The sequence below is a fragment of the Salmo trutta genome, chromosome 7 (assembly GCF_901001165.1).
Source record: "Salmo trutta chromosome 7, fSalTru1.1, whole genome shotgun sequence".
Classification (NCBI taxonomy): domain Eukaryota; kingdom Metazoa; phylum Chordata; class Actinopteri; order Salmoniformes; family Salmonidae; genus Salmo; species Salmo trutta.
Genome location: NC_042963.1, coordinates 35317153 through 35337003, shown reverse-complemented (window position 1 = coordinate 35337003; position 19851 = coordinate 35317153). Strand labels below are relative to the sequence as shown.

Sequence of the window (19851 nt, the reverse complement as noted above, 5' to 3'; positions counted from 1 at the left end):
AGGGAGAGAAGGGGGAGAGGAAAGGGGATAGTTAGCAAAACACAAGAGAGGGGTACCTTCCAAGCTAATAAAAAACTGAAGAAGCAGACAGTGACAGGAAAGAGAAAAAAGAGCGATTGAGAGAAAAAATGGAGAGAGGCTGCGCAAGGTAGGGTGGGAGGGAGCAAGAGAGGGAGAGGCAGAAGGGTGTGTACACACATGCACCACCCTCTTCCCCAATCTGCCTGTCACAAGGCTCAGAAACCCTCTCTCACACAGAATAGAAAAAAGTTGGACAAAGTCTGTCTCAGCTCCAATAGCTACCAGACACCCACTCCCTTTAGAGGACCGGACTCTCCCTCTCTCTCTTTTTATCTCTCTCTCTCTCACACACACACACACACACACACACACACACACACACACACACACACACACACACACACACACACACACACACACACACACACACATATACACCCCCCCACACTCACTCCTGACACAGAGAAGATACACACTTCCTACTCATCCAGTAACTCACCCAGCCATCGCCAGACGCTAAGACCAAGATGTGGACTCTGCTCTTGGGGGTTACCTTTGGATTACTGGCCTCCTCCAGGTTGGAACCGGCTCAAGGTGAGGGTGTGCATCTTGCTCTGCCCAGCAGACACCTCTTTGTCTGGGGCTTTTTTTCTCTGCTTTCAGCCTGGAAACACTCTTCTTTGTTGGTAGATTTTATGGCGAGACAGTATAGTTTTTTTCATTCTCAGCACTTGATGAGCATGTATAGCGTGTGTATGTGTGTATGTGTGTGTGTGTGTGTAAAAAGAGAGTACGATAGGCTGAGGCAGTGCCTGTGGAATGGATGAGTAGACGCCAGTAAAGCGGTGTGCGCTAGGCTACACTAGCACAGACAGGCTTACGTCTGGCAGTCTGAGACTCATGACAGCACAGACACAAAGGAGAAAGTCTCTCTCTCTCTCTCTTTCTCTCACACACACGCTCACATACACACTCACCACTGAGTGTGTTAGGGAGGAGAACAATGAGCCCATGCCAGGCAGCTGCTCATTTCTCATGCATTCAGCCGGTTATCTTGGTATTGTATGGCCACTGTAGCCTTCAGAAAGCATCTATCTGCACTTCAATCAATGTGAGGATACGAAAGAGCTCTATTCATTGTCTGACCACAGCTGAGATCTATGCTGCCGTGCTTTTACGCTGCATTTTCTAAGGATATTCATTTATTCCTCTACCTTTCTCTCTTTCTCGCTCTCTCTGTTTCTCTCTCGCTGTCTTTCATTTTCTTTGTCTCTCGCTCCCTCATGCTTTCAGTAAGGGCTCTTGATTGGATTTGTGTCTCAGAGCGGCATCTTTCTGACAAGGGGAAGTTGGTGCTGAATCAAACAGGTCTGGGTTAGTCTCGCTCTCTGACTTGTCTGGGAGGGATCTCGCTGTGCCTCCTCTCTGGCTCTGTGCCAAAGCACAGCCAGCGTGCAGCTGTAAATCTGACCAGTTTAAAGACAAACAAAGAGGAGCTATAGGGTAGTATGTGTGTGTGTTCACATTTCCCCTGTGTATTCCTACAAGTTTTTGCCTCTTGGTTTAACTTTAGGGAATGAAGGGTTGTATGAAGATGATAGCTGTGTGTGTGTGTGTGTGTGTGTGTGTGTGTGTGTGTGTGTGTGTGTGTGTGTGTGTGTATCTATGTGTGTGTTCACAGTAATTGGGTGTCTGGTGAGTTGAGTCCTGGGGTAGTTACAGCTCATCCTGCCCAGTCTTTGAACCCTAAATGTGCTGCAGTCCAGACATCCATGTAAACCAATAACCCATTAACAAGGCCTCTCCCATGATCGTGGATCCAATCCACATATGGTTCTGTAAATGACCAAAGCAATAGGACCCTGAAATTTGACCTTCAGAAAATACTTGCTCTCCTAGCCCCTGGATAATGCGGCCGTCCAATGGATATACTTTTTCAAAAGCAGTTTTTGCTTTAGACACACTAGCTCACAAACACACATGCACAAAACGACATCCATGCATAATGCTTACGTTACAGAAATATGAGCTAGGCATTAATACGGCTGTTCCCATTGCTGGGTTGTTTGCTCTGGGCGTCTTGGCAGTTGGCCAGCTTCACTCCGCTCCTCAGAGCACGTTAGACATGGCCTGATTGATCAGATGGCTACAGGTATGCACAGGGCCAGAGCAGGCTGTGTCCGTCCAGGCTGGACACATGCATGCACGCACACACTCCTCACCGAGACCAGCCCATGCCTGTGGCTGTATTTGCTCCCCTGGCGTAACAACCCCTCCCGTAACTCTGGGTGTCTATTTCATAGGTGAGGGGTGGTGAGGGGTTCCTGTGGACCAGCACTAGGGCCTCACAAAGAGGCCTTGTGCCCATGCACGCTGGGACTACCGTCACCTGCCATCTGATCTGCATGGGCACTTGTTTGGCCCCTGTCCAATACCCCTCTACCCTCCTATACCCTTCTCTACCCTTCTCTACCAACCAATCACACGTAGGCCTCACAGCTGGCCACCACTAAGTTGAGCCGTTCCTCTCCTCCGTCTCTCCCTTTCTCTCCAGTACTTTTGGTGGCCCCTTCTCTCAGTCAGAAGCTGATCGGCATTTAAACTGATCATAAACGGGGGTACCTCGTATTTCAGCACTACTGTATCTTCAAGAACGCTGTTAAACCTATTAATTATGATTTAAAGCCTCTCTGTGAGTCTCAGGTTCCCGAGTAGCCAGGCTGTACCCCCGCCCCCTTCCTTCTCTTCCCTGCTCATATACACTGAAGTCTTTGTAGCCAAGTGAAAGCTGCTCCAAAGGCCTCTCTCTGAAATGTATACAGATCCTTACTGCATGAGGCAAGCCTGACCATCTGTAATACCCAACCAGACTACATTTTGTATCTGGGACCAATACAGCAGCTGTAGCTAAGTCTATTTTTTCACAGAGATGTCTGTGAGCTTTCACTGCAAGTCGGTAATCATGTAAGTGTTCAGAGGTTAGGATAGACACATGTAAAAGGTTGTATTGTGGATTTATCCACTAAAATGTTCTCTCAATTTTGATGTAAGATTTGGGAGCCTATAAGCTAAAAGTCTTTGAAAGACATAAGGGGGAAAATGAACGGGTCACTGAGAGAGAGATAGAGAAAGGGGGGAAAGAGGGGCAGGAGTTAGCCTTGAGCTAGGCCCATCTCCCGGCTAGCTGAAGAGATCCATCAGACAATTCCTGGGCTTCAATACCTCTTTTGCCAAATGGCCTGGACCCTTTGCTGCCGACCCAGAGCCCCGCCAATCCATCACGACTGGTCTGCCAACGTAACCGTCCGATGGGGTTTTAACAGGCTCTTCCGTTGCGACGTCCCTCTGAGGCCCATCTGCTAGCCTGCTAGCCCCGGCCTGCTAGCTGTCTGAATCGCTGTGCCTCCAGATCACCTAGCTACTCACTGGATAATAAGATCACTCGGCTACACATGCCTCTCCCTAATGTCAATATGCCGTGTCTATTGCTGTTTTGGTTAGTGATTGTTGTCTTATTTCACTGTAGAGCCTCCAGCCCTGCTCAATATGCCTTAGCTAGCCCTTTTGTTCCAGACCCCCACACATGTGGTGACCTCACTTGGCTTAAATGGTGCCTCTAGAGACAAAACCTCTCTCATCGTCACTCAATGCCTAGGCTTACCTCCACTGTACTCACATCCTACCATACCCTTGTCTGTACATTATGCCTTTCTTCAACGCCCAGAAATCAGCTACTTTTACTCTCTGTTCCAAACGCACTGAACGACCAGTTCTTTTAGCCGTACTCTTATCCTACTCCTCCTCTGTCCCTCTGGTAATGTAGAGGTTAACCCAGGCCCTGCAGCCCCCAGCATCACTCCCATTCTTCAGGCGCTCTCATTTGTTGACTTAAGTAACCATAAAAGCCTTGGTTCCATGCATGTTAACATTAGAAGCCTGCCTAAGTTTGTTTAATTCACTGCATTAGCACACTCTGCCAACCCGGATGTCCTAGCTGTGTCTGAATCCTGGCTTAGGAAAGCCACCAAAGATCCTGCAATTTCCAACCCTAACTATAACATTTTCCAACAAGATAGAACTGCCTAAGGGGACAGAGTTTCAATCTACTGAGGAGATAGCCTGCAGAGTTCTGTCATACTATCCAGTTCTGTGCCCAAACAATTCGAGCTTCTACTTTTAAAAATCCACCTTTCCAGAAACAAGTCTCTCACCATTGCCGCTTGTTATAGACCCCCTTCAGCCCCCAGCTGTGCCCTGGACACCATATGTGAATTGATCGCCGCCCATCTATCTTCAGAGTTCGTACTGTTAGGTGACCTAAACTGGAACATGCTTAACCTCTTATAGCACCCCGGCCATCCTACAATCTAAGCTAGATGCCCTCAATCTCACACAAATTATCAAGGATCCTACCAGGTACAACCCTAAATCTGGAACCATGGGCACCCTCTTAGATATCATTCTGACCAACTTGCCCTCTAAATACACCTCTGCTGTCTTGACTTTGGCCATGTCATTTACAAAATAGCCCCCAACACTCTACTCAGCAAACTGGATGTAGTCTATCACAGTGCCATCCGTTTTTTGTCACCAAAGCCCCATATACTACCCACCATTGCGACCTGTATGCTCTCATTGGCTGGCCCTCACTACATACCCATCGCCAAACCCACTGGCTCCAGGTCATCTATAAGTCTTTGCTAGGGAAAGACCCGCCTTATCTCGGCTCACTAGTCACCATAACAACACCCACCCGTAGCACGTGCTCCAGCAGGTATATTGCACTGGTCATCCCCAAAGCCAACACTTCCTTTGGCCGCCTTTCCTTCCAGTTCTCTGCTGCCAATGACTGGAACAAATTGCAAAATCACTGAAGCTGGAGTCTTATATCTCCCTCTCTAACTTTAAGCATCAGCTGTCAGAGCAGTTTACCGATCACTGTACCTGTACACAGCCAATCTGTAAATAGCACACCCAACTACCTCATCCCCATATTATTACTTACCCTTATGCTTTTTTGCACCCCAGTAGCTCTACTTGCACATCATCATCTGCACATCTATCACTCCAGTATTAATGCTAAATTGTAATTATTTCGCCTCTATGGCCTATTTATTGACTACCTCCCTACTATTCTACATTTGCAGACACTGTACATAGATTTTTATATTTTTCTTTTCTATTGTATTATTGACTGTACGTTTGTTTATGTGTAACTCTGTGTTGTTGTTTTTGTCGTGCTGCTTGTCCAGGTCGCAGTTGTAAATGAGATCTTGTTCTCAACTGGCCTACCTGGTTCAATAAAGGTGAAATAAAAATAAATAAAAAGGAGAAACAGTCCTTCAGGTGACTTTGCCTGGGTGAGTTTTGTGTGAGGGGGGGGATCTCATGTTTCACCTGTATCACCGGTCTATTGGCTCTGTGGATCCTGTAACCAGCAGAGTGAGGGCTGGCCATAACAAACATGCTGGCTCTGCACTGTCTTGAGAGAGATTTTGCAGAAATGTATGGTGACAGTCTATATTTGTGGCTGTGGCGTTGTTTCTCAGAGAGAGTTTAATAAACACATACATCACAGAGAGAGAGAGGGGGGGTGTGAGAGGGAGAAAGATAGTAAGAGAGAGATATGCGTCTGAGGAAATCAGACATAGTTGATAAAGAGCAAGCTGTTTGGCTCTCAGGTCTGATAAGATGTAGCTAGACAGAGCACAGACTGCAACTTGACTGATGTTTTGGATGTGAGGCCAGTGTACCAGTTCGTGTGGTACTCGTGGTGGTGGCTAGTGTATCAGTGTGTGTTGGTTTGGAGGCCAGTGTATCAAAGTGTGTTGGTTTGGAAGCCAGTGTATCAGTGTGTGTTGGTTGGAGGCCAGTCTATCAGTGTGTTTTGGTTTGGAGGCCAGTGTATCATTGTGTATTGGTTTGGAGGCCAGTGTATCAATGTGTTTTGGTCTGGAGGCCAGTGAATCACAATGTGTTGGTTTGGATTCCAGTGTATCAGTGTGTGTTGGTTTGGAGGCCACTGTATCAGTGTGTGTTGGTTTGGAGGCCAGTGTATCATTGAGTGTGGTGTTGGAGGCCAAGAGTATCAGCGTGTATCAGTGTGTGTGGTGTAATTTGCTGTGTATAGCTACAGGAGAGAGACAAGAGAATAGCCTGTCTGTTCCAGTCAGTGCAGCTGGAGATTCTGGCATGCACTGTGTAAAAGCTCCCCTTTCTCCCAACTAGCAGCCTCTGTATTTCCAGACCCTCTGTGGCCTCTGGCCCTTTCAAGTCCATTAACTGACAATAGCATCTTTTCGAGAGTCACTGCTTTGGAATAGCAGGATCTTGGAATGACAAAGTTGTGCATGGCCACTCTCCCTGCATGCTAATGGTAACACCTCTGACTCATTGGTTACCCTCTCTTTTCAGCCATCCTAATGCTGTGTTCACTTTGATCCACTCTGGGCAGTGTGTGTGCGTGTGTGCATGCATGCGTGTGTTTTCCTCTAATGCAGAGTTCCCTGGTGAACACACAGCTACAGCTACACCTTCCGAGCCCAACCGTCACTAACGGTAAACTAACTTCCTGCTCAACCTCCTCTTTCTGCCAGTACTATGGTATTCACCAAAGTGCTGGGCCAGGCAGTTTTACTGATGCCATAAATGTTAAATGTTCATTTTCAAAATGTGATACGTCATCAGTTAACGTACCGGGTTGATAATTGAACTACTTCAATGCTATGACTCTCTACAACTCTGTGCTGTTGTCAAAGCAGACTGCAGTCAGACAGGTAGAAGATCAAAGCAAATTGTCAGACACACAAGTGGTGAATCACTGAGGCATCGAAACATAGAGCAATGTAAAATAGTGTAGGCATTGAGACCATGTTACTCTGGTACACTTACTTGTCAGCAATTTAAAAACATAAAATCTGCATGTGTCTTGTTCCTTTTATAGAGTTCTGTGTTAAAATCTTTAGGTGTGCGTCAGTCTAAGTAACATAATAAAAAAATCCCTTTCAAAATCGCCAGCTGGATGGTGTTTCCTCCAACACATTGGTGAGGCTGGCTTCCGGGTTAAGCGAGAAGTGTATCAAGAAGCAGTCAAGCTTGGCAGATTCGTGTTTCGGAGGATGCATGGCTCTCGACCTTCGCCTCTCCCAAGTCTGTAAGGGAGTTGCAGCGATGGGACAAGACTGAAACTAGCAATTGGATATCACAAAATTAGGGAGAAAAATGGGTAAAAGTTGAGAAAAATCATAATAATAACAATTTGTCCGTTTAATCTAGAGATATGTTTTTTGCATGGGCTGCGTCTCAGTCCAATGCATCTGTTTGTCAGACCATGAGACATTCTGAATGTTGACCACCACAAGCCCCACGGGACTAGTCCGAAGTTGGTTTCGCTGATGTGCCAACTTCTGGCTGTAACGTCCGAACGGTTTTGCCTACACACTAGTATGACCACACTATGGAAAGATGAGACTCTCACAAACATGATGGCATTCTCCATTTTGTGTCACGGGATTCTTCAGAAGGTAAACCATACAAATGAATGGAAGTATAGAGATAGTTTTGTGCCAACAAACAATAAGAGGTCAAAAGTTACGGGCGGAGTTAAGATGGATGTCAGAGGTATTGCAATGTACTGTAAATATAATATTAATTCCTCTGTCTGGATATTTCAAGACATAACATATGAGGGTGCAGTGAGATACCCGATGGGTTGGACGATACTCTTCTTATAAAGTATCTTTAAAAAACATATACTTAAACTGGAAATCAACCAATCCTCAGTCGTTCACACAATGGAAAGGTCAAATGCTTTATTATTTGAACATTTCAGGAGCCTGTGCAATGGAGAGAAACAAAATTGTGCAGGTTGAGGCCATGTGCAGAAAGTGATAAGGCTGCTGGAGATGGGGTGGGGGCTAGTGGGTCTGGGAAGGTGTGATGTACTGATGTTTGTGTGATGTTGTCAATGGTGGGTGTAGCTTGTGCATGGAAGTCAGGCGCAGGAGAGCAGAGATGAGTGGACAAAGCACTTTACTTAGGCAATCAAAATAACAGAACACAACCGCGTCACAAAACAAATGCCCAAAGAACAAGTAAGGCAGCACAAAGTACAAAACCCAAGTACAAAGTACCGGCTGCCATAAAGCACGGGTATAACACAAAACCCGGCGTAAACCAGCCGGAAGCGTGCCAACCTCGACAATAAACAATACCCCACACAGACATGGAGGGAACAGAGGGCTAAATACACATAGTAATGATGATGAAATGAAAACCAGGTGTGCAGGAAAACAAGACAAAACAAATGGAAAATGAAAGGTGGAGCGGCGATGGCTTGAAGACCGGTGACGCCGCCCGAACAAGGAGAGGGACCGACTTCGGCAGAAGTCGTGACAGATGTAATAATTTGTATGTGTATGTTTTGCATTGTTTTATAAAAGTTAAATACAATCATATAAAATAAATCTAATAAATAAGGGGTTAAATATGTGTCCAAAAAAACGAAAATATTGTATTAAGATGGTCGACACCATCCACAGTAAAACTGTCACGTGGTTGGCGATAGATCCTCTTATAATGAGATACATATGAAATGATAAAACAATTCATTGTCGGTGTGAACATTTGAAGTGACTCAGATGCATATCTGGTTTTCCTAAGAGTGAGAATTACTTAATTTTTTTAATAAGACAAGATAAGATTTATTACTACTAGCTCATTATCAAATGTATTGAAGGCAATATTCTCATTGCAACACAATCTGCATTGCCAACAGAGCATTTCCCTATTTTCTCTTCTATCACGTGACTTATTTCTTAAACAGCATCTAGATTTAGGCATCCTACCCCTCTGGGTACAGTTGAGCATCATTTTGAATATTGACAGATATAGGATGCTGTTTGAAATTAAGTTACTGGAAGTCATGTCGTGCCTATAGTGGGAAGAGTGCTCTTGCCATTGATATGGTGATCTCTCTATCCAATCTGTAACAAGTTGCAACAACAAATCCATAAAATATTTGATCATGTTGATTCCTCAAGAATCATAAGATATGATCTAGGTTTACTTAAGAGTCCCCATGCTCTTGAGCCTCCAGTGTTCATCAATTCTCTCTGGAGTAGAGTGATATGTCTGAGAGTTGTGGTGATATATAGAAGTAGAACAGATGTTAAACTGAATAATTCAGTGTGTCTATTGATGTTCACAGCTGTGTATAACCAAACCCATGAGAAGAGAGAGAGAGACGGAGGGAGATAGAGAGATGTAGACATTCACTGAGTCGGGCAGCTCAGCCCTGGGGACCTCTCTCTCTCATGGTCCCTCGTGTCCCTATACACTGATCCTCGTGCCCTGTTGCTCTGCCAGTGCCCAACAACCTGGAGACACGAGACTCAACATGATGCTCGCTCGCACCTCTTTCACAACTAATGTTTGTGCCTGTCGCCATGGTTATCCTGTGTCAACAAGCATCATGGAAATAGAATAGCCGGGGTGTGATTTCCTGTGTGTGTGTGTGTGTGTGTGTGTGTGTGTGTGTGTGTGTGTGTGTGTGTGTGTGTGTGTGTGTGTGTGTGTGTGTGTGTTCATGATGTCCATGCTTCTGCAGTCTGTAGATAAAAAGGCCTGACATTCTAAGAAAATGTATTGAATATTTCTATAAATTATATTCTCACTATCTTTACAAACTTCATCAGAACGAGAATATCTATGTTATTTCAAAGTATTCTGAAGACCCTTCTCTGTAGGCCTCCATACTGACCACCGGTCCTGACAAGCGCAAAGGGTCAATACAGAGACAGGGCAGAGACAAGGTCACAGGGCAGAGACAAGGTCACATAATTCCCACTTGGTTGCCCATAATCTGTTGTTTCTGTCTCTCATTTCTTTATGTCACAAGACTCTGGATGATTGTCACAGAATAGATTCTCACCCAGATGCAAATGTGCTGTTCAACTAGCAACTGACTGTGGAAAAGTGATTGGAAATCCACCTTAGTGTGTACATGTGAAATCTGATAATGATTATGTGTGTGTGTGTGTGTGTGTGTGTGTGTGTGTGTGTGTGTGTGTGTGTGTGTGTGTGTGTGTGTGTGTGTGTGTGTGTGTGTGTGTGTGTGTGTGTGTGTGTGTGCTACATCCTGTTCATTTGCTATTCAAAAAAGTGAAGTTGCCTCTTGTTTGGTTTCACTGACAGAAGATAGTTTCCCAGAACTCTCTGTTCTGTCCAATGAGTTAACCTGTTTGGGATAGGGGGCAGTATTTTCACGTCCGGATAAAAAACATACCCGATTTAATCTGGTTACTACTCCTGCCCAGAAACTAGAATATGCATATAATTAGTAGATAGAAAACACTCTAAAGTTTCTAAAACTGTTTGAATGGTGTCTGTGAGTATAACAGAACTCATATGGCAGGCCAAAACCTGAGAAGATTCTATACAGGAACTGCCCTGTCTGACAATTTGTTCTCCTTCTAGGGCATCTCTATCAAAAATACAGCATCTCTGCTGTAACGTGACATTTTCTAAGGCTTCCATTGGCTCTAGGAAGGCGCCAGAAAGTGGAATGAGAGCTCTCCAGTCTCTTGGCAAAAAACAGCAGGGGTTTTTGTGAGTGGTCCTTCTGAGAACAATGACACTGAGGCGTGTGTGCACGAGACGACTCCATTTTTTTCTTTCAGCGTTTGAATGAACACAACGTCGCCCGGTTGGAATATTATCGCTATTTTACGAGAAAAATAGCATAAAAAATGTATTTTAAACAGCGTTTGACATGCTTCGAAGTACGGTAATGGAAAATGTTTTATTTTTTTGTCACGAAATGCGCCGGCGCGTCACCCTTCGGATAGTGACTTGAACGCACGAACAAAACGGAGCTATTTGGATATAACTATGGATTATTTCGAACCAAAACAACATTTGTTGTTGAAGTAGAAGTCCTGGGAGTGCATTCTGACAAAGAACAGCAAAGGTAATCCAATTTTTCTTATAGTAAATCTGAGTTTGGTGAGGGCCAAACTTGGTGGGTGTCAAATTAGCTAGCCGTGATGGCCGGGCTATGTACTCAGAATATTGTAAAATGTGCTTTCACCGAAAAGCTATTTTAAAATCTGACACCGCGATTGCATAAAGGAGTTCTGTATCTATAATTCTTAAAATAATTGTTATGTTTTTTGTGAACGTTTATCGTGAGTAATTTAGTAAATTCACCGGAAGTTTGCGGTGGGTATGCTAGTTCTGAACATCACATGCTAATGTAAAAAGCAGTTTTTGATATAAATATGAACTTGATTGAACAAAACATGCATGTATTGTATAACATAATGTCCTAGGAGTGTCATCTGATGAAGATCATCAAAGGTTAGTGCTGCATTTAGCTGTGGTTTTGGTTTTGTGACATATATGCTTGCTTTGAAAATGGCTTTGTGATTATTTTTGGGAGGGTACTCTCCTGACATAATCTAATGTTTTGCTTTCGTTGTAAAGCCTTTTTGAAATCGGACAATGTGGTTAGATAAAGGAGAGTCTTGTCTTTAAAATGGTGTAAAATAGTCATATGTTTGAAAAATGGAAGTTTTTGCATTTTTGAGGTATTTGTAATTCGCGCCACTCTATACCATTTTATATTGGTGAGGCGTTCCGCTAGCGGAACGTCTGTCCCTAACAGGTTTTAAGGCTTGCCATAAAATGTCAGCTTTTCATTTTAATAATAAAAAAAATTACATAATTCCACTTTGTTGTTAGGCCAGTGACACCACATCTCTATTTAATCCATTCTAAATTCAGGCTGTAACAGCAAAATATGGAAAAAGTCAAGGGGTGTGAATATTTTCCGAAGGCACTGTAACTTGACTCTACCTGTAACTCACAGAAACACAGTTAAAACCTTCCTGAACACCATTAAAAAAACGGCAATCACAACAACACTTTTAAATAAATTAGATGATGTCCAGGATAATTACAATAGTGTTTATTCTCTGTGGTGTGTCCCTCATTTTACAGTAGAACAATGTTATCTGTTAGGGGAACCACAGGAGAGAAAAGGAGAAACTGGACACTTCTCTCTGCATTCAGTACATTTCCTTAATCTCTTATGATGACAGTTTGATTATTGATGGATCACTAATAGTTACACATTCAACTGTTGGATGGTACACAGTTTCATTGTTCTGCCTAGGAACTGATTAATACTTTCAGGAGTAATATGTTTCTTAAGAAGTCACATAAGTTGCATGGACTCACTGTGTGCAATAATAGTATTTAATTAACATGATTTTTGAATGACTACCTCATCTCTGTACCCCACGCATACAATTATCTGTAATGTCAAGCTGGGAATTTCAAACACAGATTCAATCAGATTCAATTCCACAGTTAAGTTATTAATTCCACTTTGGATGGTGTATCAATACACCTAGTCACTACAAAGATACAAGCGTCCTTCCTAACTCAGTTGCCGGAGAGGAAGGAAACCTCTCAGAGATTTCACCATGAGGCCAATCGTTACAGTTACAGAGTTTAATAGCCATGACAGGACAAACTGAGGATTGGTCAACCACATTGTAGTTACTCAACAATTCTAACTTAAATGACAGAGTGAAAAGAAGGAAGCCTGTACAGAAAAAAAATATTCCAAAGCAGGCATCCTGTTTGCAATAAGGCACTAAAGACAACTTTATGTCCTGAATACAAAGAGTTAGGTTTGGGGTAAAAACACAACACATCACAGCTTCATATTTTCAAGCATAGTGATGGCTGCATCATGTTCTGGGTATGCTTGCCATTGGCAAGGTATACAGAATTTTCTATGATAAAAATAAATGCAATAGAGCTAAGCACAGGCTAAATCCTAGAGGAAAACCTGTCTTAGTCTGCTTTCCAACAGATATCAGGAGACAAATTCACCTTTCAGCAGGACAATAACATAAAACACAATGGCAAATATACACTGGAATTGCTTACCAAGACAACATTATTTAAAAAATAATAATGTGCAAACATTGTGTATAATCCAGGTGTGCAAAGTTCTTAGAGACTTACCAAGAAAGACTCACAGCTGTCATCACTGTCAAAGTATTGACTCAGGGGGTTGAATACAGTGGCTTGCAAAAGTATTCATCCCCTTGGCATTTTTCCTATTTATTTTGCCTTACAACCTGGAATTAAAATTGATTTTTAGGGGGGTTGTATCATTTGATTTACTCAATATTCCTACCACTTTGAAGATGCTAAATATTTTTTATTGTGAAACAAACCTGAAATTAGAAGAATAAAAACGGAAAACTTGAGCGTGCATAACTATATTTTTTTCTTTAAGGAATGGCTTTTTTCTGGCCACTCTTCCATAAAGCCCAGCTCTGTGGAGTGTATGGCTTAAAATGGTCCTATGGACAGATATTCCAATCTCCGCTGTGGAGATTTGCAGCTCCTTCAGGGTTATCTTTGGTCTCTTTGTTGCCTCTCTAATTAATGCCCTCCTTGCCTGGTCCGTGAGTTTTGGTGGGCGGCCCTCTCTTGGCAGGTATGTTGTGGTGCCTTATTCTTAAAACATTTTAATAAATGTATTTAATGGTACTCCGTGGGATGTTCAAAGTTTCAAATATTTTTTTTGTAACCCAAACCTGATCTGTGCTTCTCCTCAACTTTGTCCCTGACCTGTTTGGAGAGCTCCTTGGTCTTCATAGTGCCGCTTGCTTGGTGTTGCCCCTTGCTTAGACTCTGGGGCCTTTCAGAACAGGTGTACTGTACATATACTGAGATCATGTGAAAGATCATGTGACACTTAGATTGCACACAGGTGGACTTTATTTAACTAATTATGTAACTTCTGAAGGTAATTGGTTGCACCAGATCTTATTTAGGGGCTTCATAGCAAAGGGAGTGAATACATATGCATGCACCACTTTTCCATTTCATTTTTTTAAAATATTTTTTTCATTTCACTTCACCAATTTTGACTATTTTATGTATGTCCATTACATGACATCCAAATAAAGATCCATTTAAATTACAGGTTGAAATGCAACAAAATAGGAAAAAGCCATGAGGGGTGAATACTTTTGCAAGGCACTGTATGTATCTAATCAAAATATATTTGTGTTTTACTTTCCATGAATTAAAAGAAAATGTTAGAATTCTTCTTCCACTTTGACACTTTACAGAATATTTTGTGTAGATCCTTGACCAAAAAAGGCAATTAAATCAATTTTAATCACACTGTGTAACACAACAAAATGTGGAAAAAGTCAAGGGGTATGAATACTTTCTGAAGGCATTGTGTGTTATAGCCCTGAAGCGACAATGAACAATGACATGACAGATAATTAGAAACTTGTGCTCATGATTTATGGTTGTGTGCATTCGTGCATGTGCGTATGTGTGTGTGTGTTTACTCCAGTGAAACAAAATATTGTGAAACAGAACCATACTGAGGTTAAAACACGAGTGATATATTACATATATGAGTGATATATTACATGATATCTTACAGCACTTAGTCTGCATCGAAACCATTATGAAATGTAATAACTCATAGGAAAATGTACGAACATGACTAGCTTGAATACATTTGTAAGATGAGTTGTATTCGTCTGTATGCTGTCTATTGTCTAGGAGCATAGTTATATGTATGCTGAGTGACACAATGGCAATCAACGAACTCAACAACTTTATAATGGCAGTTAGGGTTATTCAAATGTGCAAAATATGTTTAATTTTACAGTAAAACAGCCTCAAAATAGGCCTCTACAAAGCCTTGTAAAACCAAGCATGAATGAACTGTAAAGAGACTATTACGGGAAACCAGTGAATATGACTGTAGCAGCTGGCCAGTTGGTATTTATTGAAGTATAGGCTGGGACATGTGTCTGTTTATAGGAAGCGAAACTCAAGAGCACATGCATACTAATTGTATACATTATTTGCATAATCTCTATGTATTGCAATGTGTTGAAAGCTTAAATGTAGACTTATACAGGTGAAAAAGATAACAAAGACAAAGCTAACAGACATTACTATTTATATAGAGGTACTCAGGTTATGATAGTGCTGGATAAATACAAGTACGTCAGAGCTACAGTGAGGTCACAACTGGTCCCATATTTGTAATTTACTGTTGAGTGATATACTAGAAGAACTAGCTACTGATTTCAGAGGTATTTCCCAAGACCCCTATTCAACAACGATAAGTGTTAAGAAGTTTTAGAAAAGCAACATAATTATGTTTCTGACAATAGGTGGTTGAAATAACATAATTACAAGGGAACTTGGATTAACTGTTTTTAAATTTTCTTGTAAACCCAAATTTGTGATGGGAACTTTATTGTGAACGCCAACTTTACTGCTAATGCCAGGGGAAATTAATTGATTTCACCTATCTGTTTTGTCTGTCACCAGTTGGTCTTGTTGCTATGTACGTTGCTAGTGAATGCCTAGTTCTTTTCAGAACATATTGAAAAGTAACCTTTCTTCGTTGTGTTCTTTCATTTTCTTTGACGAAGTCTAAATATTATACAGTTTTTAAAATTCATAGTTACAAAATGTCCGCCATGCAGTCACAGTGTCTCACAGGCTGATTTCCTCAATACTAACCTCTCTCTCACCTTCTCTTCCTTCCCCCAGCTATAATAAAGTCCCGTAGCTGCAGCCATGCTGGAGTGTTCCACGTGGAGGGAGAAGCTCGCTACTCGTTGACCTTTGGCCTGGCCAAGAAACTGTGTGAAAGCCTGGGCGGCACCATCGCCAGCAAGGAACAGGTCACCGAGGCCCACGCCCAAGGCCTAGAGACCTGTAGGTGAGGTCACCCATCCATCTTTATGACTACACAGTGTCCTCTTAGGACCCACATGATGTGCTTTATCAACGGGTAAATAATTAAATGGAAATCAGCAAAAGGACTCCATAAGACTAAGTCACTGTTCCAATATCCACACGAGCGTACCATTTAGAATCAAGCAATGTATTGGATGTGTGTGGTATCCTAGCATGTATATTAAAACGGAAGTGTAAATCTTTCATGTGTTTTTTTATTTGTAGTAGACTACTTACTCATTGAATGACCTACTCTAAATTAAAACCAAAACGCTAATGGTCAAGAAATGGTATTATTATGTAACCTTTTATCATGTTCCTTATCTCAACCTAAACACTTCTAGCAGTTTTGGTTGACTGTGTCAATACTAATTACTTTTTTACTACTTTAGTGTTTAATTACCTATTTAGAAAAGTACAAGGACATAGCAAAAAGCAACAGTCGTGTAGTAGATTACACTGAACAAAAATATAAATGCAACATGTAAAGTGTTGGTCCCATGTTTCATGAGCTGAAATAAAAGATCCCAGAAATGCACAAAAAGTTGATTTATCTCAAATTTTGTGCACAAATTTGTTTACATCACTGTTAGTGAGCATTTCTCCTTTGCCAAGATAATCCAACCAGCTGAGGTGTGGAATATCCATAAGCTTATTAAACAGCATGATCATTACACAGGTGCACCTTGTTTTGGGGACAATAAAAGGCCACTCAAAAATGTGCAGTTTTGTCTCACAACACAATGCCACAGATGTCTCAAGTTTTGAGGGAGTGTGCAATTGGCATGCTGACTGCAGCAATGTCCACCAGAGCTGTTGCCAGAGAATTTAATGTTGTTTTTTCTACCATGAGCCGCCTCCAACCTCGTTTTAGTGAATTTAGCAGTACGTCCAATCGGCCTCACGACCGCAGACCACATGTATGGCGTCGTGTGGGAGAGCGGTTTGCTCATGTCAACGTTGTGAACAGATTGTTCCTTGGTAGCGGTGGGGTTATGGTACAGGCAGGCATAAGCTATGGACAACGAACACATTTGCATTTTTTCGATGTTAAGAGATACCGTGATGAGATCTTGAGGCCCATTGTTGTGCCATTCATCCCCCAAAATAATTTCAAGGCTCCCGAGAGGCGCAGCGGTCTAAGGCACTGCATCTCAGTGCAAGAGGCGTCACTGCAGTCCCTGGTTCGAATCCAGGCTCCATCACATTCGGCCGTGATTGGGAGTCCCATAGGGTGGCGCACAATTGCCCCAGCATTGGCCGGGTTTGGCCGGGGTAGTCCGTCATTGTAAATAAGAATGTGTTCTTAACTGACTTGCCTAGTTAAATAAAGGTTCAATAAAAAATAACCTCATGTTTCAGCATGATAATGCAAGACCCATGTCCCAGTTCTTCCATGGCCTGTATACTCACCAGACATGTAACCTATTGAACATGTTTGAGATGCTATCGGTCGACGAGTACGACAGCGTTTTCCAGTTCCCGCTAATATCCAGCAACTTTTCACAGACAATAAAGAGGAGTGGGACAACATTCCACAGGCCACAATCAACAGCATGATCAACTCTATGCAAAGGAGATGTATCGCGCAGCATGAGGCAACTAGTGGTCACACCATATAGTGACTGGTTTTCTGATCCATGCCCCTACATTTAAAAAAAAGTTATCTGTGACCAACATATGCATATCTGTATTCACAGTCACGTGAAATTCAAATGCTAATATTTGATTTTAGATATGGTTGGATCAGCAACGGAAATACCACCATCCTCAGACAGAAGGCCCATGTTAACTGTGCCAACAACATGACAGGAGTCTTCTTCCACCATGACGCTCCGGACCAACCCTTTGATGCCTTCTGTTTCCATGCATCAGGTGAGTTTTTCTTTTTTCATAGTTCATAGTTCATATTGACCAGGTTTGGCAAGAGCTCCTTGAGAGACAATCACTAAAATACTTGTACATCTTAATGATTCTTGCCATTCTTAGAACTTGAACAGTAACATGTGCTGGAGACAATTGCGCATTTTTGCTTCATTTCTGATCCTTGATCCCAACCTCTGATTTTGACAGATTTGTCTGTGAAGAACTGTGATTTGGCCATCAACCCTGATTCAACAGGACCAGAGAGTGTTCAGGTGACAGATGGAGACCTTGCTTCTGATGCTGCAGGTCAGTCCCGTCTTTTTCACCATCTACATTATCAACAACACAATCAAGAGAATCAACAAAATCATGACATATTCCATCTCCTCTGTATTTCATACAGTATGCCAATCTGCAGCTACACTATCTAATAAGTAAGCCCTGTCCGAGCCCATAGGGGCAGGAGCCTCCTGATTCTGTAGCATATGACAGCTTTCTTGTACAAGTACAATCCCTGGACAGGAGGCTAGTCTGTCACAAGGTTTACACTATCGCTTAAGACCCGTGGATCTTTACAATACTCCCTTTTTGTTTACAAGATCCTACTTCGTAAACTTCTGTCTTATCTAACTTTGCTGTTGAAGTATAGACACCTGCGTTGCCTAACCTGTTCACAGGATTGGTTAACTCTTGAGGTTCTTAGGGTCTCCACCGAGGTAAGTAAATCTGCTTTTATTATTAACATACCGTATTGCTAGATCAAAATTCTAAATACATTTCATATTGATGTTCTGGTGCCATTCGGGCAAGTTAAAGTATTGATCTGGGAATTATTTGTGGAGGAATATGATTTTATATACATATATACATATATACATATATATATAAACTCAGCAAAAAAAGAAACGTCCTCTCACTGTCAAGTGCGTTTATTTTCAGCAAACTTAAAACTTTTTAGGGACAGGCGGGACAATTGTAAATCATGCAGCGTCTTGTGTCACGATCGCAGATTTTAGAGAAACAACAAAGGCCGGTACATATAAGTGTCTTATAACTTGTTAATATAACTGCACTGTCCAATTTACAGTAGCTATTACTGCGAAAAAAATCCATGCTATTGTATGAGGAGAGCTCCTAACAACAAAACACTTTTTTCACCGCGATAGGTTTGATAAATTCACCTCTGAAGGTGAAATGTGTACTTACATTCTGAAATCTTGCTCTGATTTATCATCCAATGGGTCCCAGAGATATCATGAAGTGTCGTTTTGTTAAATAAAATCCTTTTTCATATCCTAAAAAGGTCCATATAACATGCACGATCGAGTTTGTATTTCCACTCGTTCAATTTGCAAAGAAAGGGATCTGTGAAAATCTAACCCTAAACGTTGTTTCAACCAGTCAAATCACGTTTGTATGTATTCCTCAGAGATCCTAGAATGTAACCAGACATCACTATATCATTAGGGGTGTAGTATATCCTATAGGACACAAAATCTGGTCAGAGAGCGACGCCTTCATGGCACACCGATGACGCGGGTGGTTTTCACTTGATCAACTCTAACTTTGTCAAATAAGCACCAATCGGGGTCAAACAAAGCTAGCTGGATAGGCAATGAACTGGGCTTTACGGGAGTAACCCCTGTATCTGTCACAAAATGTCTTCAGAGTTAGGAAGTTATGAAATCTGGTTGTTTTGCAAATGTTGAACTTATTATATGGCTACTAATACTGGAAAAGCTAAATCAAAGTCCAAGTATGCAGATTTTACGATATTCTTGCAGAAATATGTAATATGAATGCAAATATCTTCTCAACGATTTGCCCAAATGTACCTGGGTGACTTCACACTAAATGTCATGTTGTTCGCTCATACTTCAAGTTATCCATCTGAAACTTTGCACATACACTGCTTCCATCTTGTGGACACTATCGAAATTACCAGAGTGATGGCTATAACAGTGACCTTCTCTTGCATTTCAAAGATGGTGGTAAAAAAACACTGGTTGGTTTTTTCTTTGTATTTTCTTCTACCATATCTACTGTGTTATATTCTCCTACATTCAATTTCACATTTCCACACACTTTACAGTGTTTCCTTTCAAATGGTACCAAGAATATGCATATCCTTGCTTCAGGGCCTGAGCTACAGGCAGT

General features: G+C 42.0%; 1 protein-coding gene across 1 annotated transcript; it reads left to right on the top strand.

Moving 5' to 3' along the window:
• The first annotated feature begins 236 nt into the window (after positions 1–236).
• LOC115197313 (CD44 antigen-like) lies at positions 237–18596 on the top strand. The gene is made up of 4 exons (XM_029758706.1): positions 237–615; positions 15640–15811; positions 17564–17703; positions 17902–18596. The coding sequence occupies exons 1-4, from the start codon at positions 549–551 to the stop codon at positions 18123–18125; spliced, it is 603 nt and encodes a 200-aa protein (XP_029614566.1). The 5' UTR covers positions 237–548; the 3' UTR covers positions 18126–18596.
• Positions 18597–19851: the final 1255 nt, after the last annotated feature.

Coding starts and splice junctions, on each gene's coding strand:
- LOC115197313 (XM_029758706.1), top strand. CDS start 549: ATGTGGACTCTGCTCTTGGGGGTTACCTTTGGATTACTGGCCTCCTCC. Junction 616..15,639: donor CAGGTTGGAACCGGCTCAAG/GTGAGGGTGTGC, acceptor TCCTTCCCCCAG/CTATAATAAAGTCCCGTAGC. Junction 15,812..17,563: donor CAAGGCCTAGAGACCTGTAG/GTGAGGTCACCC, acceptor ATTTGATTTTAG/ATATGGTTGGATCAGCAACG.